Source organism: Panthera uncia, chromosome F1 (genome assembly GCF_023721935.1).
Source record: "Panthera uncia isolate 11264 chromosome F1, Puncia_PCG_1.0, whole genome shotgun sequence".
NCBI classification, from domain to species: Eukaryota; Metazoa; Chordata; class Mammalia; order Carnivora; family Felidae; genus Panthera; species Panthera uncia.
The window spans coordinates 17,414,802-17,441,088 of record NC_064813.1 but is presented as its reverse complement, the minus strand read 5'-3'; the positions used below and the strand labels follow the sequence as shown (position 1 = coordinate 17,441,088).

Genomic DNA, 26,287 nt, shown 5'->3' with positions numbered 1-26,287 from the left:
ATAGTCTGGATATATATTCTAAAACTGTTTGATTATTTTGAGAGAGAGAGGGAGAGAGAGAGGCAGAGACAAGAGAGAGAGTGCCTGTGGGCACGGTGTGGGGAGGGGCAGAGAGAGGGTGAGAGAGAATCCTAAGCAGGTTCTGCATCGCCAGCACAGTGCCTAACATGGGGGCTCAAGTTCACGAACCGTGAGATCATGACCTGAGGTGAGGTTAACCAACCGAACCACCCAGGCGCCCCTGGATAGTCTGGATATTAATCCCTCATAAGATATGTGACTTGTTCATAGTGTGCTTTGATGCACAGAAGTTTTTCATGTTGATGAAGTCCAAATTGTCTAATTTTCTTTATGTTGCCCATGCCTTTGATGTCATATCCAGTGAGTCATTGCCAAATGTAATGAAGATCTTGCCCTTTGTTTTCTTCTGAGAGTTTTATAATTTTTGTTCTTACATGTGTTTGATCCATTTTGAGGTGACTTTTGTGTATGGTGAAAAGTAAGCGTCTGACTTCATTCATTTACATGCGGAAATCCATTTTTCCTAGTACCACTTGTTGAAAAGATTGTCCTTCCCTCATTGAAAGGTCTTGGCACCTTTCAAAAGGTCAAAAATCATTTGATCATATCTTCAGGGGTTTATTTCTAGAGTCTTTTCTGTTGGTTGGTCTGTTTTTTCTACCATACTGTTTTGATGACTGTAGCTTCGTTTGAAATGAGGAAGCGTGAGTCCTCCATCTGTCTTCTTCTGTTTCAGGATTGTTTTAGCTTTTTAGGGTCAACGAAGATCCCGTATGAATTTTAGGGTGAATTTTATTTTATTATTTCTTTTCTTCTGCTTTCTTTGGTTTTAATTTGCACTTCTTTTTCTAGTTTCCTAAGATGGAAGCTTGGATTATTGATTGTAGATCTTTTCTCTTTGCTAATATATGCATTTAATGTTATTATAAATGCCCCTATTGGAGTGCTGGATCTCACAAGTTTTGATAAGTTATATTTTAATTTTCATTTATTTCAAAATATTCGAGAATTTTTTTTGAGATTTCTTACTTATGTGTTATTTAGAAATGTATTGTTTAGGGGTGCCTGGGTGGTTCGGTCAGGCTTCTGACTTCAGCTCAGGTCATGATCTGGCGATTCATGAGTTCCAGCCCCGTGTTGGGCTTGCTGCTGTGTGCGCTGAGCCCACTTCAGATCCTCTGTACCCGTCTCTCTCTGCCCCTCCCCTGCTTGCTTGCTCTCTCAAAAATAAATAAACATTAAAAAAAAAAAGTGTGTTGTTTAATCTCTAGGCATTATGGAATTTTCTAGCTATCTCTCTGTTACTGATTTCTAGTTTAATTCCATTGTGGTCTAAGAGATACATTATTTAATTTCTCTTTTAAATTTGTTAAGATATGTTCAGAACCCACATTTTGGTCTGTCTTGCTGAACGTCTCATGTGACTTTGAGAAGAATGTATATTCTAATTAGATAGCCTGTAAATACCGTTTATATTCATTTGAATGATGGTGTTTTGAATTCAGCTATGTCCTTACTGATTTCTTACTGCTGGTTCTGTCCATTTCTGATAGAAGGGTGTCTATTTTTTAGATTCTATATTGATCTGTTTCTTTTTTTTTTTCCTGTAACACATTGTCTTGATTTATAGCTTTATAGAAACTCTTGAAGTCAAGTAGTCTTCCATTTTTTTAAAAAATGGTTTTAGCTCTTTACTTTTTCTGCTCTTGCATATGTGTTTTAGAATCAGGTTTGCCAGTACCAATGGAAAATCCTGTTGAGATTTTGATTAGGATAGTATTGAATCTGTAGATCATTTTTGGAAAAATTGATATCTTAATATATTGAGACTTCATTCCATGAACATGGTTTATCTTTCCAATTTTAGGCTTTAAATTTTTTTTTAACAGTTTTATAGTTTTCTGCATACAAACCCTGCACATTATTACAACTAAATAGTTTGGTTTTGGTGCTATTGAAAATGTTTAAAACACATTAGTATTCATTCATTGTTTACTAGTTTGTAGAAAAACAATTGATATTTAAATATAAATTTGGGGGGCGCCTGGGTGGCTCAGTCAGTTAGGCGTCTGACTTCAGCTCAGGTCACGATCTCGCGGTCTGTGAGTTCGAGCCCCGCGTCGGGCTCTGGGCTGATGGCTCAGAGCCTGGAGCCTGCTTCGGATTCTGTGTCTCCCTCTCTCTCTGCCCCTCCCCCGTTCATGCTCTGTCTCTCTCTGTCCCAAAAATAAATAAACGTTTAAAAAAAAAATATATATATATATATTAAAAAAATATATATATATATATATTTTTTTTTTGTTTGTTTCAACAAACTTGCCAAAAGTCTCTCTTTATTTTTAAGAGATTATGTTTGGAGATTCCAAACTGGAGGGCCAGTCATGTCAGCAGAGTTGTAGAGGCCACTTTTAGGCAACAGACTTGAGCAGTGGAAAACTTGTATCATGTAAAAGGTCCCACAGTGACTGCTGGGCTGAATGCAAACAGGCTTATTAGGCAACCCACCTCAAAATAGGCATAAGCTCTAATTGACCAATGGACTACTTACAATCAGGCACAGTTACCAAAAAAGGAAAATGCTGTGTGTTCTAATACCTCCTCACTGCCCCCATAACTACAACCCCCCACCACTGCCTTCTGGTAGATAGCCTCTCCTTTGCTGTCCTGCCTGCTGCTTCCTTGCAGTGTATTTAAGACACCTCTGTCATTTTTATTCTGTCTTGGGTGAACTCTTTCACTGCCCGTGCCACTGACTTCCACCTGATCTGGTTGCCCCACGAGAGCCACTAATCCTTTTTTGTTTCCAAAGTGTGTCCATTTCTTTTTTTCTTTTCTTTTTCTTTTCTTCCTACTTTCTCTTGTTTTGTTGTACTTGCAAGAATTTGCAGAATGATGGTGTATACAGTGGTGACAGCAAACATACTTGCCTTGTCCTGATCTTGTGGGGAATGCTTATAGTCTTTCAACATAAATAGGATATTTTTAGGGTTAGGCTTTTATTGGACATGTTTTTTCAGGTTAAGGAAATTCTCTTCCCTGTTTGCCAGGAATATTTATCGTGAAAGGATGTTGAATTTTATCATGATTTTTCTGTTATCTCTTGAGATGATTATATTGTTTTTCTTCTTTTTTTTGTTAATGTCCTGAGCTATAATGATCCATTTTCATATCTTGAAGTAGAATTATATTCCCAGGACAAACCTCATTTTGGCCATGATGTATTATCTCCTTTCTGTATTGCTATGTTTGATTTGCTGAATTAATTTTTTAAAAATATTTTTGCATCTATATTCATGAGGGGGTATTGGCCTTTATTTTTCTATTCTTATAAATTTTGTTGTGGCTTTTGTGTCAGGATAATGGTGGCCTCGTAAAATGATTTCTCTTGTTTTGTGGGAGGTAGAGACGGAAGTGATTATTTAGAATTACTGTTGTTTGGTTCATAAATCTTCCATATAATTTGTCGTTGAGGCTTACTGGGCCTGCAGTTTTCTTTGTTTGAAGGTTTTAACTAAGAATTTATTTTTTTGTAATTGAGGTGTAGTTGACACACCATGTTCCATTAGTTTCAGGTGTACAACATGGTGGTTCAACATCTTTATGTTATGTTGTGCTCACCACAAAGGTAGCTACTGTCACTTGTACGGTGCTATTACAGTCCCATTGACTATGTCCCCTGTGGTATAGCTTTTATCCCTGTGACATAAGAATTTAATTCTTTACTGGATGTAGGACTATTCAGTTCATCTATTTCTTCTTGAATGAGCTTTGGTAGTTTATATCTTTCTGGAACTGGTATTTTGTGTTCTCTCTCTGATCCATTGTTTATGTATTTAGGTCAGTGTGGCATTAAGTGTATCAATTTTAATAATCTTTTTCAAATATCTAACTTTTGATTTTATTGATTTTTCTTTTGTTAGTTTTAGTTTCGTTTTAATGTTTGTTCATTAACTTTTCTTCATTACCTTTTAAAATTTGCTTTGAGTGGGATTTCCTTTTTTACAGTTTTGTCAAGGTTGAGATTTATGTCACTGATTTGAGTCTTGTATCTTTTCTAATATAAATATTTTCTGGTATATATTTCCCTTTAAGCACCACTTCAGCTGATCCCTCAAATTTTCATATAATGTATCTACTTGTTCATTCACTCTTAAAAGTACATCTGATTTCTTTTGTGTTCTCGTGTTTAGCTAAGAATTATTTTTAAATGTGTTTTGACATTCCCAACTTTGCTTAAAGTTTTCAGAAATCTTTCGGTTTTTGATTTATAGCTTAATTCTAGTAAGAGAATATATTTTATATTACTTTCTTTTCTTTCTTTTTTTTTTTTTTTAATGTATTATTTAGTGTTTTTGAGAGAGAAGGAGACAGAGTGCAAGCTGGGGAGGGGCAGAAAGAGAGAGGGAGACACAGAATCCGAAGCAGGCTCCGGGCTCTGAGCTGTCAGCACAGAGCCTGATGCACGGCTCGAACCCACAAACTGTGAGATCATGACCTGAGCTGAAGTCAGACGCTTAACTGAGCCACCCAGACACCCCTAAGTTTAATTCTTTTAGATTTGTTATGATTTCTTTTATGGTCTAGAATATGATTTGCCTTGGTAAATATCCAGGTGCATTGAAAAGATTCTGTAGTTTCCATTGGAGTGTTCTGTGAGTGTCATTTAGATCAAACTTGATAGTTTGTTTTTGGTTTTTTTTTTTTTTGTTTGTTTTCTATATTTTTGCTCTGTGTGTGTGTTTTGTCTCCTTGTTCTATTGATTATTAGGAATGTTGAAATCTGGGGGGCACCCGGGTGGCTCAGTTGGTTGAGTGTGTGACTTTAGCTCGGGTCATGATCTCACGGTTTGTGGATTTGGGCCCCACATCGGTCTCGCTGCTGTGAGCGCAGAGCCTACTTTGGATCCTCTGACCCCTTCTCTCTCTACCCACCCCTGCTTGCACTCTCTCTTAAAAATAAGTAAAAATATTTAGGGATTCCTGGGTGGCTCAGTTGGTTAAGCGTTCCATGTCAGCTCAGGTCGTGATCTCACAGTTCATAGGTTCAAGCCCCCGTGTCCACCTCTGTGCTGACAGCTCAGAGCCTGGAACCTACTTCTAGTTCCGTGTCTCCCTCTCTATCTGCCCCTCAGCCACTCATTCTCTGTCTTTCCCTCTCTCTGTCAAAAATAAATAAACATTAAAAATATTAAAAATAAATAAAAATACTAAAAAAAAAGAATGTTGAAATATGATTTTATTTCTACTTTTGGTTATGGAAGACTATTGTTTTGCCTCTGTTTTTTGTTTGTTTTGATTTTTTTGAAGTGGTATTGTTAGGGTCTTAAGCATTTATAATTGTTGTCTTGGTGAATTGACCCTTTTCTCAGTATATAATGTTGCTTTTTATCCCTGAATCCCTTTTTTATTCTTCTGAATCTATTTTGTTAGGTATTCATCAAAGCAGTAATCTCTTTTTCCTTTCCTCTGAGATTCCAATTATATGTTAGACCTTCTCATTTTGTCTTACAGGTCCCCTTGACTCTGTTCTTTTGATATCAATATCTTTTCTCTTCTTTACATTAAGTAGTTTCTGTGTTCTTTTGGATTCTTATCCTTTTATCTTCAGTTTGATACTGATTGAGTTCAGTGACTTATGCAGGTTACTGTATTTTTCCTAAAATTTTCATTTGATTCTTATTTTATAGTTCCTGTATTTATACTCAGTATTTCTGTCTCTATTAATTTTAAATGTATTTACCTTTTACCCCCATGGAGCACAGTTACAGTAGTTGCTTTAAAATCTGTTGCCTAATTCCAACATCTAGATTTTACAATTGGTTTTTGTTGATGATATGTTCATTTGAAAAGTTTTCACATTTTCCTGGATTTGTACCGAGAAATTGATGGGTTGTATCTTGGGCATTTTGAATATTATATTTTGTAAGACTCTGGGTTCTGTTCAGATTATCTGGAGAATATTTTTTGTTTCGTTTTGTTTAGGTAGGTGATCGGCGGTTTAGATTCCATCTTGCTTTCTGTATGAGTGATAGTTGAATTGCCAGGGTGGTTTTCAAACCTCTGCTGTGCTGCGTTGGTTTGTTTCATGCATACGCCATTCAGGGGTTAATCTGGAAATTGAGTTGTCTTTTCAGTTGTAGTTCAATGCACAAGGCTTTGTGTCCATCTTGCACATATAAGACTTAGGCCTGTTCATACACAGAATGTGGGATCTTCTCCAGTGCTTTCCTTTCCAGGTTCCTCCCACACTCTTTGTCTCCCTTTTTTACTGAGGCTTTACCAAGAAAGTTGGGGTTTCTCTACAGATGAGTTACTCCTTTTTATGACCACAGAAATGGAGTTTGTGTAGGAATATTAGCCTGCCATACTGCTGTAGCTCTGTGATGGAAGCCCACCATGGGGAAAAGTTGAGAGAGAACAAGAATAAAACAAAAGAAAAAATAAAGATTACTCTCAACCCTGTGACTTGCAGAAATGCCTTTTACCAATCTTATGGTCAGAAACACAGGGATTTTCCTCAGTTTTTGCTGATTGAGTTCTGGCTTTGGCTTGCATGGGAGAAAAGAAATGGTACTCTCACTCCTGTTTTGGTTACTTCTTTTAAATTTTGAATTTCCTTTCCATAATGACTGTTTTTCCTTACTTTTCAGATTCCTCAGACATTTCCTTTTTGTTTTTGATATTGTCCTCTGAGTAAACTCACAGTGAGAGAAATTGGCTACAGTGGGCTTACTCTGCCTTGGTTGGTACTAAAAGTCCCAAATGCATTACGCCCATCTCAAAATATTTAGTGGTGTGTAAATGTATTTATCACTCTTTGTTTGGTGATTTTTTTTATTGCTTGTAAGATACTGCCTTTGTGATTATAGTAAGAATACTTTAAATTCCTTTAATGTATTTAACACATTTATTTATTATTAGCATTTTAAATGTTTTATACTTTTTAACATTTTATATATTTTGTATTTAGTAATATCCATTTGTTAATGGATATTATTTTTTCAAACCATAAATATTGAGTCCTTATAAATGATATTTTTTGTATTCATGCTGTTACTTATTTAATGCTGTGTATTTTTAAAGTAGTTTACTTTCAAATACATATGCACATACTTGTATGTTAAACAAGTTAATGTTAAACATGAATGTAGTAGGCTTATAGATGCAGTTTTGCTGTGTAGCAAGTTAATCAGAAAAGAATGTTATGAACTAATTTTAAGTTATTTAGGAGAAATATGTTTTTCTTTTTAAATACATAAACTAAGAATCATTTGCAATGAGTTATCTTACTGAATTAGAATTAACACATTCTTTAAAGTTTTTTTTTTATCCCCAAATATGAATTTGAAGAGTAACAGCACTATTTACAGGTTCTTATTTATTCCAGATTTTCATACCTGCATACGTTAATGTGAAAGTGATGAATTTGAAATCTTGACAAATTAAAAAAATAATTTCAGTTAACTCATACTAAATGAAATACTTTTTTTATCAAAGGACTAAAAAATATAACTGCAACATAGTAAATAGCATTATCATAAATAGTATTATCTGTCTTATAACTTTAGGTAGTTACCTTTTCTAAAAGTTATAACTTTACTAAGTGGAATATCTCCTTTATCTAAACGAAGTTCAAAGGCTTATGTTAGCATCCCAAATGGCCCAGTGACCTTCTGTCCTGGCACCCCCGTGCTTGTGTAATTCCCTTCCTCCCCATTCCATTCTGTGTGATTGGTAAAGTACCACAGAAGTGAAGGTATATTATCACTTTTTTTTTTTTTAAGTTACTTTATTTATTTTTGAGGGGTGAAGGAGACTATGCGCAGGACAGTGCAAAAGAGCAGGGGAGGGGCAGAGAGGGAGAGAGAATCCCCAGCAGGCTGCGTGAGCCTGCTGTGAGCGCAGAGCCCGACTTGGGGCTTCAGCCCGTGAGCCGTGAGATCATGACCTGAGCCAAAATCAAGTCAGACACTCAACTGGCTGAGCCACCCAGTGGTATGTCACTTCTGAAATTAGTTCATATAAAACATTTAGCCTTTATCTTCATTTGGGTCCATGAGGAGACTCTAGCAGTATTGTCACAAGCCCATATTATGGGGAACTGAATCACATGCCAAGAGCCATGTTGAGGGACTGAGCTTGAAAGCGGATCCTCGAGTTCAGCTGCATGGAGACCTCTTATCCTGGAGACTCTGAGCAGAAACCACTCAGCTGAGCTGCTCAGAGATTCCTGACAATCAGAAACTGTGTAACAACAAATTTTGCTGTTGTAAGTTGCTGAGTACTGGGGCAGTTGGCTGTACAACACCAATAGGTAACTAATATAACAAAGCCTGTTTTTCTATTTGATCAAGTTGAAAAGAAAAACTTGTCTTTGGTAAATCAGTATTGGCAAAGTACACATCTTTGTGTCTAGTCTTTTATATTTTTAAATAGATTTATAATATAGTGCATATGTCCCTCAGGTTTTCTGTAGTGTTTGGTGAAACAGCACCATCCCTTTTTGCTCATTGTGTTTTCTGTAGTAAGTAAACAGTGGCTCAGAAGTGGTTCAAGAGTAGGGGATATCAAATGTATTCATAGTTGCACCGAAGACAGGCTTTTTTTTTTTTTTTTTTTTTTTTACTGTGTCAAACACCCACCGGTGCCTGTTTTCTCCTCCTCCTCCTCCTCCTCCTCTTCTTCACGAATTCCTTTTTAGAAGTTTTGGTGCAAATAGACATGCAGAGAAGCTCTGAAACATAAATCCTACATATTGGAATTGGTGTTGACATTATTATAGATACTCAACGTATTCTAGTTTTGGAAAAATAATTTTGAACAAAAGTACTTGGAGACTGTTTAACTCTTATTTTAAAAATTAATAGATGATAAACTATACTGATCTTCTAGGGTAGTTGGATTTTTAAAAATTGAGTATTTTTTAATGGGATTTAAGATTCAGATGATACTTAGAAAAAGCTTTACTTCTTAACTTTAATCAAACTTGTAATAAAATATATAGGTTTAAGTAACAAGTTCACTTCCTAAAGCCAGCTAGGTAGTATTCAGAACAAGTTTGTTTTTATTTTTAGCCTCCTACGTTGCAACACGGTTGTTCTGGCAGTCACTATTTTGATGTTTTAAGGAAGTTCAAAGAAGACTATATATACATAAGTGAAGTGTGTTTGTTTTAATTTCCTTAATTAGTTCTTCACCTTGGGGATGGAATTTTCTTTTAAATTCACTTTTACTTTTTCTTACAAAGTTTTCACACTAAATGTTGAAGTTTTAAGTTTTGATGTTAAATGAAATTTTTACTATCATTCTCTTAAGGAGAAAGTAACAGGAGGCTTATTATTTTATTATTATTTTTTAAATATTTATTTATTTTTGAGAGACAGGGAGAGACAGAATGTGAGCGGGGAGGGGCAGAGAGAGAGAGGGAGACACAGAATCTGAAGCAGGCTCCAGGCTCTGAGCTGTCAGCACAGAGCCTGACGTGGGGCTTGAACTCACGAGCCATGAGATCATGACCTGAGCTGAAGTCAGCAGTTCAACCAACTGAGCCACCCAGGCGCCCCACAGGAGGCTTATTATTATTGATTTACATGCTGTCTGTTTATTTTGAGGACCATCTCATTTACATTTGTTTTAGACATTTTCTTCCAAACCTTTTGTTGATTTCTTCTACACTTTCTACTATTTTACTTTTTAATCTATGATGCCATTTTAGGAATACTGGGTTAATTTTAATACTGTTTCATCTTATCTGTTCTAGTAGTTTTCTAGAACTCCTAATACTGCGTATCACAAAATGGCTGACTTGCACAACAGAAATTTATTCTCTCACCTTACTGGAGGCTAGAAGCCCAGAAATGAAGGTGTTGGCAAGGCCATGCTCCCTCTGAAGGCTCTGGGGAAGACTCCTTCCTCGCTGTCTTCCTAGCTTCTGGTGGCTGGTAGCAGTCCTTCCATTTCCATTTCTTGAATTGTGGCTGCATCCAGTTTTTGCCTTCCTTGATACATGGCCTTTTGTACTTTGTACCTGTCTATCCAATCTCCTTCTTCTTATGAAGGTATCATTCATTGGATTTAGGGTCCATCCGAATCCAATATAACCTCATTTTAACTTGATTACATCTGCAAAGACCTTATTTACAAATTAAGTGACATTCAGAGGTACCCGGGGTTATGAATACAACATATCTTTTTGGGGAACACAGTTTAACTCATAGTACCTGTATTGCTTAATAATCAGTAATAAAATAAAATGTATCATTTTTTATTTTCCTTTTCTAAGCTATAAATATTCACTATATCTTTATTTTAAGCCTTAGTTATTGTTATAGCTTAGTTATATTGGATTCTAATATCTTTCATACTGAAATTGTAATTATGTTTACCATTGTGACTTATTGATTGATTGATTTAAATTTTAATTAGTTAATATAACAGTGCAATATTGGTCTCAGGAATTAGGTGATTCATCACTTACATACAATGCGAAGTGCGCATCACAAGTGCCCTCCTTAATTAATACCCATCATCCATCTAGCCCATCTCCCATTCACCTCCCTCTGTCAACTGTCATCATTAAGAGCGTCTTGTGGTTTGTTTCCCGCTTTTCTTCCCTCGCCCTTCATATGTTGTTTTGTTTCTTAAATTCCGCCTATAAATGCAATCATATTGTATTTGTCTTTCTCCGAATGACTTACTTCACTTAACATAATACATTCTAGCTCCATCCAAGTCATTGCAAATGGCAAGATTTCATTCTTTTTGATGGCTGAGTAATATTCCATTTCATATATACCACATTTTCTTTATCTGTTTTTCAGTTGATGGGTATTTGGGCTCTCTCCATAGTTTGGCTGTTGTCATTGTGACTTACTTTTAAAATGTTAATGATTACGTCATTCAGAAAATTACCATAAAATAAAAAGAGACTTTCTAATTTAAATGTCATTTTGTTCTAGCTCATTATACTTACTTATATTTAATTCTCATAAAACACTGATCTGTAACCTTTGTTTATAAAGGGTTTAGTGATTTAGTATAAGTGGGATTATGGGAACAGTAGGTGCTCCATGAATATTTGTTGTAGATTAACTTCCGTGTGCTACGTTGTTAAGGTACAGTTCTACCACTGGATATTCTAACCTATAAATGCTATATTTGACTTGTAGACTTTTACATTCAGCTAGCCATTTTATCTCAGAATTGTGTATCTTAATTGCCTGGACAGTTATATATTAATTGAAATAGCACCTGATTCCTATTAGAAAATAACATGAAAGAAATAAAGTATTACTATTTAAAACTCTTACTCTTTTATTTCAATATTGTGTGTCTTATTTTTCTCTTAGAGGGCTAATAAATTCATTAGGGTGTAAATAACTTTTTAATGGTTAATTTTTATTCTGAGAGTCCACATATTAAGAAATGCTCTATGGAATTCCACTCATAAGAAGTAAATTATCTATTCACACAGAGAAAATCTCTATTCTTAGGAAGTACCATTTTTTACCTTTTTTTTTTTTTTTACTCCTATTACCATATTAGCATTCCTGAATGGATTTTAGAGGCATCTGGGTGGCTAGTCAGTTAAGCATCTAACTCTTGATTTTGGCTCAGGTCATGATCCCAGGGTGGTGGGTTCAAGCCCCGCATCTGGCTCCTTGCTAAGTGTGGAGTCTGCTTGGGAGTGTCTTTGTCTCTCTCTCTCTCTCTCTCTCTCTCTCTTTCTTTCTCTCTCTCTCCCCTCCCTCCCTTCCTCCCCCTCCCCCTCTCCTTCCCTCTGTCCCTCTCCCCTGCTCATGCTCACTCTCTCTCTCAAAAATGAAATAAAATATTTAAAAAAGATTCTAAAGTTCTACTCTATCCTAATACTAGTTTTCATCCCTAAATGTACACTGGAGTCACCCAACGAGCTTATAAAAAAAAACAACAATACCTAATGGGGTGCGTGGGTGGCTCAGTCAGTTAAGTGATTAACTCTTAGTGTTGGCTCAGGTCATGATCTTATGGTTTGTGGGTTCGAGCCCTGTGTTGGGCTCTGCACTGACAGTTTGGAGCCTGCTTGGGTTTCCCTCCCTCCCTCCCTCCCTCCCTCCCTCTCTCAAAATAAATAAGTAAATAAACCTAAAAAATTTTAAGACACAACAATACCTGGACCCTAACTGGGTATTGTTCAAGATGATGGGACATTGGTGCCCACTGAAAAGATGGATAGGAAGATTTTTGTTGTTATCATTAATGTTTATTATGAGTTGTAATGTGCAACCAGTATTGTAACCTTATTTTGAAAATCTATTTTCTTTGTGTATTCTATTGTCTATGAAGACATTTTTGTTTAAAAACAATATGATGAGGGCACCTGGGTGGCTCAGTCAGTTGTGCATCTGGCTCTTGATTTTGGCTCAGGTCATGATCCTCATGGTCATGATTAAGCCCCCTTTCAGGCTTTGTACTGGGCATGGAGCCTCTCTCTTACTTTCCCTCTGCCCCTCCCCTGCTCACCTGCATATGTGCCCTTTCTTTCTCTCTCTTTTGTAAATAAATAAAATATGATATGATATGATAATGATAGATGCTCTGGTACCTTACAAGACAACAGCTCACCTTTCTGTTTCTGCTTTCAGATCTGACTTGCTCTAATTAGTCAGCTTGCCATTCCTTAATCATGATAAATCTCAGTATATACCATTGGAATAGACTGAATATCAAATATTGAAACAAATATTTAAAGTTTAGCTAAATAATTTAGTAACATTACTTTAAACATACTTATATCATGTAACTGAGTTCCTATATAAAATTGAAAAATCATGAAATTCTTTTTTTTTTTTTTTAATGTTTATTTGAAAGGAAGCATGAGTGAGTGAGGGGTAGAGAGGGAGAGGAAGAATCCCATGTAGGCTCCACACTCAGCACAGAGCCCAACTCGGGGCTCAATCCCATGACCATGAGATCTTGACCTGAGCCGAAATCAAGAGTGAGACGCTTAACCAATTGAGCCACCCAGGTGCCCCTAAATCATGGAATTCTCACTTGAAAGATAAAATAAGAACTGCTTCTAGGTAGTTTAAATGGCATTTGTATTCTGATATATGTAATACATATATGACTGTGTGTGTGTGTGTGTGTGTGTGTGTGTGTAGGAGTGGGTGACTATATGACTCCTCTTCCAACCTGTGACACTTTTGAGAAACACACACACACACACACCATTTTTTTTAAAGTAGGCTCCATGCCCAAGGTGGGGCTTGAACTCACAACCCTGACATCAGGAGTCACATGCTCTACCCAGTGAGTCAACCAAGTACCCCCCCCCCCCCCCCCACACACACACTGTTTAGAGAATACTAAAACAAATACACATGTATCTCCATATTGCTTGTTTTACCCCTGTCTTTTATGCCTTAGATATGGGATCATGTTACCTCTCAGCATACACTGGTTTTCTGTTGTTTTCTGACTTTGAAACTATGCTCTCGGTTTCCGTATATTGTTCTATTATGCAGTCATGCAGTTTAAACAGTATTGGTCCTCATAAACTAAAATGCTTTGGAATAGTATGAAAAGGCAACTGTAGAAATAAGCTAACTTTTTAGCTTATAGAAGCACTTGCTAATGCATTGTTTAATTATTTTTATTTTTATTTGTCCTTTACTCTTAGTGAAGCTATGGTCTACCAACCTAGACAACTCAGTTGCAAGCATTGAGGCGAAGGCTAACGTGTGCTGTGTTAAATTCAGCCCCTCTTCTAGATACCATTTGGCTTTCGGCTGTGCAGGTAAGAAATTAGAGCAGTTTTATCTTCTTTTGATGTTGGTTGAGTATTGTGGCTAGTATAAAAGACTGTATTTTAAAATGAATAACTTTCCTTATATGTTTAAATTTTGTTTTTGTTATTAAACTCTAAGTTAGAAGTATGCATTGTGCCATCATTACTCATTTATTGCTGTGCTTTAATTTCAGTATTCTGTCACCCACGTTTAATACATAAAGTTGGGTTTGTTGATTCTTTTTGTTCCTCTAAGTCTTTGTATGCATGAACTAATGCTTATTCACAAACTTAGGTCATAATGATGTTTAAATGATTAAGTTATATTGTATAGACACAGGAATCCATTTTTAATTAAAGGAAATCTATTCATTCAACAATTTTGTGTGTATACATACACACACACGCATGCACACACGTATATAGTACTGTGCACAAAGCACCCATATAGGGATAGTGAATAAGATAAAATCTTGTATCATTGAATGCATGGTAACACAGGAAGTACTCAAAAGCATGTTAGTTGTTAATATCATAGCAAAGAATTTTTTGATAACATCTTTTTCTTAGCTAGGGTGTCCAACTGTCTGGCTTTGCCAGCCCTAGTTTATACTTATACTGTTATAATTAATATTAGTGCCTTCTTTTCATTTTCAGAAGTGTAATGGATTGGAAGATAAATCATTGCCTTACTCCTTTGTCTTTTGTATCTGCCTCCCCCTTAAATATTTGCTAAAACAAAACACCTATAATTTAACTTCTGCATTAGGAAATCTTGATTTTTTTAATCGATAATCTCAGTTTTTTTTTTTTAACAAAGATGAGCTTAGCACCATATCATGAACACAGAATCACCCTTTAAAAAAAAGAAAAGCACAATTTAAATCTTATTTATGATACCTTTTCCTTATTTCCACTTATTATTTATTCACTTATATACTGACATAATTTCATTATTAGATTCTAGTAAGTTATGGTCTAACACATATATGTAGGTAGAATTCTCTATTAGCATGCAGAATTTTCCTTGTTAAATCCTTTTTCTACCACTGATTATGCAAGTTGGTTAACTCATCTCCCCAAGTCTCTTGGACTTAAAATGGAGATAGTCCTATCTTATGGGGATTATGAAAGGAAGACGGTATATGTAAAGCTCTTACAAGATGGTACTCAATAATTGTTATTTTCATTTTTAATATTTTATCATGCATTTATTGAAAACAGTTTTACTGTTATCTTGTATTTTATATATACATTAACCATTGGCCATAATTTATGACTAGAAGTTTTTATCAATATTTAGTATGTTCAGATGCCAGATATGAACATTTTCAAATGTTTTCCTTCCTGGTAAAGGGAAACCTACCTTATTTTATTATTTTATTTAATTAATTAGTTATTTTTTTTTTTAAAGAGAAAGTGGTATCCCCCTCCCCCCCTTTTTTAAAAATTTTTATTTATTCTTGAGAGAGAGAGAGGAGGGGGGAGAGAGAGACAGAGTGTGAGTAGGGGGAGGGCAGAGAGAGAGGGAGACACAGAATCTGAAGCAGGCTCCAGGCTCAGAGCTGTCAGCACAGAGCCTGACGTGGGGCTCGAACTCATGAACCACAAGATCATGACCTGAGCCAGATTTGGACGCTTAGCCAACTGAGCCACCCAGGTGTCCCTATTATTTTATTTTATTTTTTAAAGTTTATTTATTTAAGTGGTCTCTACACCCAATGTGGGATCAAACTCACAACCTTGAGATGAAGGATTGCATGCTCTTCTCACTGAGCCAACCAGGTGTTCCTAGGGAAACCTACATTCATTCATTCACATCCAAGTTAGTTAGCATATAGTGCAACAATGATTTTAGGAGTAGATTCCTTAATGCCCCTTACCCATTTAGCCCACCCTCCTCCCACAACCCGTCCAGCAACTGTTTTTTCTCTTTAAGAGTCTCTTATGTTTTGTCCCCTTCCCTGTTATATATTTTTTTGCTTCCTTTCTTTTATGCTCATCTGTTTTGTATCTTAAATTCCTCATGAGTGCAGTCATATGGTATTTGTCTTTCTCTGACTAATTTCACTTAGCATACTACCCTCCAGTTCCATCCACATAGTTGCAAATGGCAAGATTTCATTCTTTTTGATTGCCGAGTAATACTCCATTGCGTGCGTGCGTTCATGTGTGTACACACCACATCTTCTTTATCCATTCATCCATCGATGGACATTTGTGCTCTTTCCATACTTTGGCTGTTGTTGATAGCACTGCTATACAGGTTGTGGTGCGTGTGCCCCTTAGAAACAGCATACCTGTATTAGGGAAACCTGCTTTTAAAAATGCTTTGCTATCTGGCAGGCAGTTTGCTCCTACTGTTTTAAAATTTCATGTAGTTCTTACTTAATTTTTGCATTTAATTTTCCATGTATGCTTTAAGATTTATATTTTTCCAATTCTAGAAAAATTCTTTTGGGATTCTCTTCTGAATTACATTGTATTTACTAGTTAATTTTGGAACCACTGGCCTTATTAAGATAGTATATCTTCCCACATAGCTAGAAGGGGTATTTTTCTGTTTGTTTGGATTATTTTCTATCCTACAGTGAGATTTTATAGTTTATTTCATTTAGGCTTAAGGTTTTTCTGGTTAACTTTTTTCTATGTATATTATAATTTTGGTACCATTTTGTTTTTTTATTTTATTTTTTAACAGTTTATTTGTTTTTGAGAGAGAGAGAATGTGAGCAGGGGAGGGGCAGGGAGAGAGGGAGACACAGAATCTGAAGCAGGCTTCAGGCTCTGAGCTGTTAGTGCAGAGCCTGATGCGGGGCTTGAACTCACGAACTGTGAAATCATGACCTGAGCCAAAGTCAGACGCTTAACTGGTGGAACCACCCAGGCGCCCCATTTTTTTTGTTACTGTTTTAAATAAAATACTTTTTCCATTCCTTATTTTTAAGTACTGTTTCTAAGAGTAGATAGAAACTTTTGATATTTGGATATTTGTATTATATGTAGACACCTATTAAATTTTTCTTAATTAAATCTAGTACCTGTTTAGTACAGTCTTTGAGCTATCCATTTATACTTGATAGTAACCAAATGATACAATGATACAAATACAATGGTATTTGTATTTCTTCTTTTTCAATGATTTATTTTATTCTCTTCTTACAAGGCAGTATTACATGATAACAGTGATAGTTCTTTTCTCCTCTATTTCATTTAGTTGACTGGGCTTCAGTCTTTTACTTTTAAGGGTATCCACTTTTGGAAAGTAATCTTTATTAAATTCAGATAATTCATTTTACTGTTTCTTGGCAACAACTTAGTATTTTATCAAGTGCTTTTTTAGTCACAGTTGATATACTCATATGGTTTAATTTGTTGATGTAATGGATGATGCATTTACGTTTTCTGATATTGGATTATATTTGTATTTCTAGAATAAAACTTGCTTGAGCATAATGTGGAATTCTTTTGGCATATTGCTGCATTTATTGCTGGTATTTTTACACATGCAATCAGAAATTGGTATATAATTCGCTGTGTTTTTTCTTAACCATTTTAATTATTGTTTTATAATTCCTGGTATACAAGTCTTGAACTTGTCTTATTAAATTTATTCCCGAGTATGTTATTACTTTTATTTTTTTGATACTTTTTTCAACATTTTTATTTAAATTCCAGTTAACATACAGTATTTTATTACTTTAAATATATTGTGAATGGAATTTTCTTAATTTTATTTTTAAATTTTGTTTGTTGCTAGAGCACAGAAATACAATTAATTTTTGCATATTGATCTTGCATCCTGCAATTGTGCTGCTCTTTTGTATTTTTTTCTCTTAGTTTTATTGTGGATTTTTTGGGATTTTCTACATTTGGGATTCATGCTATCTATGGATTAAAGTAATTTTATTTTTTCCTTTACTATGTTAATGTCTTTTTGCTTATTTGCATGAGCTTCAAGCTCATGTACAATGTTGAATGGAAGTGGCAGAAGGACTTCCTTACCTTATAGGAAAGTATTCAGTCTGTCACAATTAGGTATGATATTTGCTGGGAGATTTTTGTAGATACCCTTTATCAAGTTGATTAGTTTTCTATTCCTAGTTTGCTAAGAGTGTTTATTATGAATGAGTTTTAGATTTTGTCAAATGTTTTTTCTCTGTCTACTGAGATGATCTTGTAGTTTATGTCCTTAATTTAATAATATGTAATAGTTCATTATTGTTATTTTTGTCTTGAATGTTAAACCACCCTTCCATTCCTGGGAAAAAAATCTCTCATAGCTGTAGTGTAAAATCCTTTTTATATGTTGCAGGATTGAGCTTGCTAATATTTTAAGTGTTTTTTGGATATTTGTAACTTTCTTGTGATGTTTTGTGGCTTTAATAGCGAAGAACTGTTGGCCTTATAGAATGAGTTGGGAAGTGTTTCTTTGTTTACTGAATAAGTTTGTAAAGCTTTGGTATTATTTTTTCTTTAAATATTTGATGAAATTTATCAGTGAAACCATCTGGACTTAGACTCCATGAGAATATTTTAAATTCCTAATTTAATTTCTTCTTATGAGTTTATTTAGAGTTTCTCTTTTTCTCTTTCTTCTTGAAGTCATTTTTGGTAGTTGTGTTTCTAGGAATTTGTATGTTCAGTTTTTCTAATTTGTTGTGATAAAGGTGTTCATAATGTTCTCTTATAGTCCTTTTCATTTCTGTAGTTTAATTTCTGTAATTCTGTAGTAATGTCCCTTCTTTGATTTCTAACTGGTCATTTGTGTCTTCTCTCTTTTTTCTTTTTGGTAGGTCTAGTTTAATATTTGTCAGTTTATTTCAAGGTGTGTGTGTGTGTGTGTGTGTGTGTGTATGAGAGATGGTTCACGCCAGAATACCATATATTTCCACTGTTCTTAATGTTGTTAACTAAACTTACTTGTTGGAAGGGTTAGAGATCTGTAGGCTAAGCCTCTTATTGGGAGACCGGGAGAGCTGTTCTTTTTTTCTCATCCAATCGAGATCAGAATCTTTTGAGTTCATGAATGTTATGCCATTGCTATAATCAAGGGATCAGAAATCTTTCAGTGTAACTAATAAAAGCTGGAGACTGGATATTGTAATATTATATCAGAAAACCTTCACATATTTACAGTGATGCTCATTGCAACAGAAATATCCAAAGCAGAATGATCACTGACTTGCTACCTTTCAGATCTTACATAAGTGCATCCCAGTGCTGGAAACTAATTCACATCTGGAAGCACAACTACAAGAGGGTCTGGGCAATGTAGTTATAACATTCCATCCTCCATAGGCTTAAAAAAGATGGTGGGAATAGATGCCGATGTCATTGGCTCTATCCAGCACAATGCAGTTTCCTATGACTGTAAGGAGTTACTTTTTCTGGCTTTGAAATAGGTGTTTAGTATCTGAGCAACGCGTTAATGAATCCAGCAGTCCTTACTTTTTCAGTGCCTTTAATGTAGTTTTTACTGATTGAAACATGCTTTTAATCTTAAAAGCTTGTATTACTAGAAAACAGTGACTGATGTTGCCTCATTTTCATTTAGAATTGTAGCATTTGTTAGAAAATAGACTATTATCCAAATGTTTCTCTTTAAACTGTGAAACATCACTTTAGCCGTATCGTTTTATTTTACCACTGAGAGAAGTACAGAGTCACATTCATGAGATTGCTTAATAAATATCATTTATGATGATGAATATGACATTAGAAGTGGGCTGTACATTTTTAAACATTGCTTTTGAAGTTGCCAGAAATAGATAATGAGTAAGTACGCTACTCACCAACTACATTTTTACTCCCCTGTTGCAAAGGCACTGTGGATCCTACTTGGGTAGTGATGCATTGTGCTAATTCTAAGACGGTTCCCTGCCTGTCTTCATTTAGAGCTTATATTTCTATTTGGTACAAGTAATATATTTTTCTCTTTTACTTCATCATTTTGCTCTTTTACCTTTTATCATGTTATAGAAAGATGTCTAGTTTGTTGGTTTTTTTTAATGGCGAATATAGCATGAGAAATTTCTTGTGGTATACTAAATATTCACAAGTATTTCTTTTAAAATATCAAGTCCTAAGTCATGGTCCCACTTGAAAATAGTAGACTAGGAATTTTAAACTACTTTTTTGTGGTTAATATTGAGAACATGCTTTGAATCTTATTTTACACTATTTAAAACTCTTTTAAGCACTGAGATTATCTGAAGCATGTTTTTACCAGAAGAGAGGATAATATTAAAAAAAAATTTTTTTTAACGTTTTTATTTATTTTTGAGAGAGAGACAAAAAGCACGAGCAGGGGAGGGGCAGAGAGAAAGGGATACAGAATCTGAAGCAGGCTTCAAGCTCTGAGCTGTCAGCATACAGTGCGATGCAGGGCTCGAACTCGCGAACCACAAGATCGTGACCTCAGCTGAAGTCGGACACTTAACCGACTAAGCCACCCAGGTGCCACATTTTTAATGTATAGATGAAAGTGTTTATTAATTGTCTATTACTTGATTACTACATGATATTTTCTTATTGAGTATAAAAAGGTAGAAAAACTATTTTTCTCCAATCTATCTTCTCTAAAGCCAGTTTGGGATAGCATTGCAAGATTAAAGTAAGTTGAACTCCTAGCCGTCTGTGGTTTTAAGAGATCATCAGAGTTGCTTGCATACTAACCTGAAGTGTCTTGCAGTTTTTTTAACTGTAATTAGTATAACAGATAGGAAATATATATACTCTTAAGGCATTCTTTTTAAAGTAATAATAGTCTCCCCCCCCCCGCCCCAGAAATTAGTGATATAAATCCATTTACTATAAATAGTAAGGTTACTATTCCGATTTAGGAGTGGCATTTGTGTGAATAATGTATTCACTGGGAAGGTATACTGTTCGGAACAAACAGGAATTCTGAAATATCTTATTTAACTCTGTTGTCAATAAACAATTTTAGTTTTGGTTACTATAAAGTCTTTGTTACTCACAATAAGCTAAATAGTTCATATGCATAAACATACCATTTGTTTTCCATAAAGAAATGCTTTGTTTTCCGTACTCAAGATGAGCCCAGAATATAAGTGGGAAGTTTGAGAGGAAATCCAAGTGGCTAATGAGCATATGAACATATGTCTAACTTCACTAACAATAGGGAAATTCAAGTAAAAACAATCAGGTAACATTTCCCATTTACTGTATAGTCCAAAATTAAAGATTACTGTTAGCATAAAAAGAATAGAGTAAGTTTAACCATAAAAAATCGTCCCTATTCAAATATTTTTGACCTACAAAAACACCGATTTCATATGATTCAACCAAGAAAAAGATGTTCCTTACAGCATTGCCTAATTAAAAAAAGTTCATCAATAAGAAAACAATATATATGATATAGTCATACAACGTAGTATTTTACGACAGTTAAAATATTGTTTTCTTATTTTTGATACTTTGTAGTTTTTGTGATTGGCATAATAACTCAGTCTTCAAAAGGAAAAGATAACCTTTGTTTTTTGTTTTGTTGTTCTTGATAATTTATTTTTAAACACCTACATATTACTTCCCTTACTCTGAAACTTTCAGTTGCTTCTTATTACTTAAAGAATAAATATAGATTCCTTTGCTTCCGTTCCAAACCCTCCATGATCGGCTTCAGTATTCCTTATATTTGACTCATGTTGTTTACTCTGAAATTTTTCACTCAGAATTTTTATAAAGATTCTTCCACACAGATTTCTTGAGTCTGAGTAAAGCTGTCTGAGGCTATCTGATATATGCATCTTCAGTGCTTATAATTGATGTGATCAGGGGCTCCTGGGTGGCTCAGTCAGTTAAGCATCTGACTTCGACTCAGGTCATGATCTTGCCGTTCGTGAGTATGAGCCCCACGTCGGGCTCTGTGAGGACAGGTCAGACTGGAGCCTGCTTCAGATTCTGTGTCTCCCTCTCTCTCTGCCTTCCCCTGCTCACGCTCTGTCTCTGTCTCTGTCTCTCTCAATAAAGATTAAAACAATTTTTAAAAATTGATGTAATCTTTTAAAAATTGTGTATATTTAATTGTACAAATAGTACAAGATTATATCCTCACTCTCAACTTTCATATGTTACACATAAAGCTTAAGTTCTTCTTCACCAAGCATCATTACACTGCCTCTTTAGATGTACTGTTCTTAACAGTTTTACAGGTATCTCTCCACAGAGAGATAGATACAGCATTTCTTGAGGAGGAGGCCACTAAGCATTTTTTTATACTACTTTTCTTTCTTTATTTTATAGTATTTTTTCTTTCTTTAAATTAGGGCTGAATCTAAAAGATGAACCTCTATGCTCTAGATCTCCATTCTATTGCCCCCACCCCAAAGTATAATTAATTCCTTTCAATTTAAGAAGCCAGTGTTTAAAGTGGTATGAAACCTAATTTAATTCATTTTTTAGAGTTAACATGGAGAAACTTGAGTAAGGTAGATGTGTAAGTGCTTGAGGTGTCTTTTATTGTAATTTCCCATGTTATTTAAGTAATGGGAAAAGGTTTAGGCTTGCTAGGTTTATAAATATGCCTTGTCCTTTATTTTATACAGCAGCTGCCAGTGGGGATGATGTCTTTTCCTTCATAGTTAAATAAATTAAATTTCTGAATATTTAACAAATTTGGATTTAGTGTCATAGCATTCATGAACAGTAAGTAGTATAAAAATAATAGGGCAAAAATGAATATTAAAGACATTTTATTTTCAACTTTGCAAGTAACTTGAGTGAACTCAAATGGGAGTGGCATGCATAAAGCCAATACTATTAAAAAACAAAGTATTCTATTACTTAGTCATGCAGTGTACTTTTGGGGATGCTAGAGTCTAAAAACAACTTTGAACCACCTAGTAGATCATTACTTTTTTTTTTTAATTTTTAAAAGTTTGTTTATTTTGAGAGACAGAGACTGTGCAAGTGGGGGAGGGGCAGAGAGAGAGTCCCAAGCAGGCTCTGCACCACGAGTGCAGGGCCAGATGTGGGGCTTGATCCCACGAAGATATGAGCTCATGACCTGAGCTGAAACCAAGAGTTGGATGCTTAACCGACTGAGCCATCCAGGCATCCCTAGTAAATTTTTCACCTATTTACGTTTCTTGCCTTCCAGCCTGTAAGTAGCACTGTAGCTACAAGATATTTTTAAAAACAGACTGCAAAGGAAAATTTGTATTTATATTAAATGCAGTGAGATATTTAAAGTTAGGCGTCTGTTCAGCTGTTACTAATTTAATAGATGCGATCATTCAGTTTTTTTTTTTTATTTTTTTTAACGTTTATTTATTTTTGAGACAGAGAGAGACAGAGCATGAACAGGGGAGGGGCAGAGAGAGAGGGAGACACAGAGTCGGAAGCAGGCTCCAGGCTCCGAGCCGTCAGCCCAGAGCCCGACGCGGGGCTCAAACTCACGGACCGCGAGATCGTGACCTGAGCTGAAGTCGGACTCTTAACTGACCGAGCCACCCAGGCGCCCCAACGATCATTCAGTTTTTGAAACCTAATATTGAGTAAGCACTACACACACACTTGGGAAGTATGAAATACATGATGTAATTCCTCAGGGAGCTAATAAAATAATAGAACCAAAGTACAAAATCCAAACTGTTATTGTGGCAAGGTGGAAGGAGTAGAATATTTGGTTAATCCAAGAGAACAGGAAAGTAGGAAAGTAGCATCAAATATTTGGGGTAATTAGAAGGGGTAATTAAAAAAGAAAATAAGCTGATAGAACTGCAGATATATCTAAAAGTAAATGGAAATGTCTAATTTGCTCCAAGTAAAAGACAGGGATTAGGAGGCTAGTTAAAATGTTCATAATGTACTCTTTACAGGAGACACTTGGAAACAGGGTTAAAGCATGGTAAATAAAAAGTTTTATTTTGGCAAAGGATTGATAGATTAGTGGAACAGAACCAGCAACAGGCTTACAAACGTATGGACATTTGATACCTGGCAAAGGTGATTGTTTGGAAAATACAGAATTTTTGGACTCTGACAGTTGTTATGGGAATTTTTGCTCTACCTCATGTAATACACAAAGTCAATTCCAGTTGATAAAATTACCTAAATATGAACAGTAAGACTTCTAAAGTATTTAGAAGATAATATGTAAGAAAATATTTTCATGATCTTGTGGTAAGGAAGGCTTTAAGACACAGAAGTATAAACCATAAATGAAAGGTGATTAAATTTATCTCCAATAAAATTTAAAGCAAAAGTCATTAATTGGCAGAAGATAACACCTACAATGACAAGGTATTAGTATCCAGATTTCATGAAGAACTCTTTGAAATAAATGATAAGAAAATGATAAATACACCCTACAGCTTTGCTACTCAAAGTGTTGTGTGTGTGCACAGCAGTTAGCATCAATATCACTTAGGAGCTTGATAAGAAATGCAAATTCTAGCACCCTGACCAAGACCTACTGAATCAAAGTATGCATTGTTCCTTATTCTTAATTTCTGATGGACTCTAGGAACCTTTTTTTTTTTTTTTTATTAACAGTCTCCCCAAATGAATTTTATGCACTCCAAAGTCTGAGAATCCTTGCCTTAGAGAAATACATATATATATATATATATATATATATATATATATATATTTATTTATTTATTTTTAATGTTTATTTATTTCTGAGACAGAGACAGAGCATGAGTGGGGGAGAGGCAGAGACAGAGAGGGAGACACAGAATCCGAAGCAGGCTCCGAGCTGTCAGCACAGAGCCTGACGCGGGGCTCGAACTCACAGGCCGTGAGATCATGACCTGAGCCAAAGTCGGTCACTCAACCGACTGAGCCACCCAGGCTCCCCGAGAAATACATATTTAAATAATGTATGTAATGGCATTGTTTGCAAATTCATACTGTGAAACATTCAGCAGTGAGAATGAAATGCAGCTCCATGAATCCATATGGATGAATAATAAGCAAATAGGTTAAATGAAAGGAAGTCACAGAAGAAATGTACAGTGTAATTCTATTTAAAAACATGCAAAACAAACTGTTGTTTAGGAATATATTCATCCACTGCAGGAATATATAATTCAACCATAAAGAAGAGAAGGGGAAATAATTATTATATCTTTAAGTATAGTGCTTACCTGTCAGATGGAGAAGAAATACGATGTACAGGAGGCTTTTAAAATTTGTGAATGTTTGTATTTGTAACCAGTTTACTAGTTACGAGGTTGAAACTTCACATATGTTGTATAGACTCTTCTGTATGCAGGCTATTTTTCCAAGTCACAAAGTTTTTTAAAAAGTTGTAAAAAATGTAAACTAATTCAAACAATGCAAAAAATTTAGCATATAGACATTTATAGAAAGTACCATTAAATAGTTTCTTTTCTTGGTGACTTTTAAGATATTTCCATGGAAACTTCTTAAAGTTGACTGATGTTTTGGCAGCTATAAGTGAACAGATACACTAGTCTCTCGCAAGTTTTTCTTTGTGAAAGATTGAGACTTCATCAAAACGATTCAGTTTTTGTTGTTTTCATTCCCAGTGGTTCACTAAGGTTTTAGGTTGAGCTATATCATTTATGTTTTTTTTTTTTTTGTAAGCACCTACAGTTAGCATGAGTTATATTTAAGGAAATTATTTGAATAAGCCCAATGCCAGAGTAAAGCAAGATTACCATTGCATATTCAAATATGGATTCGATAGAGGAGGAAGGTTTTTACGTCCTGTTATGTGATTTACTGAAAGGGTTCCAGAAAATGTGTTTTTCCTCATTGAGGTTTTAAAATATTGACTTCTAAGTGTGGCTTACTATTATATATTATAGATTATTGAAAATTGGTCATATGCAATACCTTAAATATTTTGGAAAACTCATGTTAGAAAATTGAAATCCTTTTTCTGAATTTAAACATTTATTTGGTGTTTTCACGTTGTTTGCAAGGTTAGATTTTTTAAAATATACTTAACACAGGAGAGTGATGAATCATAATTTACAGATTATTTCTTGAGAAAATTAGAATGAAGATCTAAGAAGATACTGTGTATTATAAAGGGCTGCTGCAGAAAATATAAAATTTAGCCACTAGTATCTGAGTTACAGATAGAGACTGTGTTTAAAATATTATCTTAATGGGCTAAATTGAATTAAATCACATGTGACCAGATTCCCCCTACCCCCAGTGATCCTATCTTAAAATAGAATGTATAGATTGCCATGTCAGTATTATAAGCCAGGAGCGTGAAAGCTTGTCTAAGCCAGCTTTCTTTCCATTGATTGATGATTATCTCATCTTTTTGTTACCTTCAGTGCATAAATACAGTGCTAGCACCTGTTAATACTTCTTCCATTAGTGGTTCTGAATTAATTTTAAGGTGTATAAACCACATTATAGATTCTACTAATTTTAACAACAGAGCCAATTTAATTAGTCTCTTTTAATCAATATTAAGCTATTGTACGATGCTGAAAGATAGGTTTTAGATTTTAATGTTGATACTAAATTGCATTAATGGTCTCA

The 26,287-nt window shown here is 34.9% G+C and overlaps 1 protein-coding gene across 12 annotated transcripts in view; it reads left to right on the top strand.

Moving 5' to 3' along the window:
- The window catches only part of COP1 (COP1 E3 ubiquitin ligase), a 277,450-nt gene that overhangs the window by 168,926 nt on the left and 82,237 nt on the right, over positions 1-26,287 (top strand). For all 12 annotated transcript variants that reach the window (XR_007458723.1, XM_049634009.1, XM_049634006.1 and 9 more), the window contains one exon: positions 13,682-13,798. Coding sequence is in view for 11 of the 12 variants with exons in the window: in XM_049634009.1 (XP_049489966.1) it covers positions 13,682-13,798 (117 nt within the window). In the remaining variant the exon portion in view is untranslated. The remainder of the gene's footprint in view (positions 1-13,681; positions 13,799-26,287) is intronic.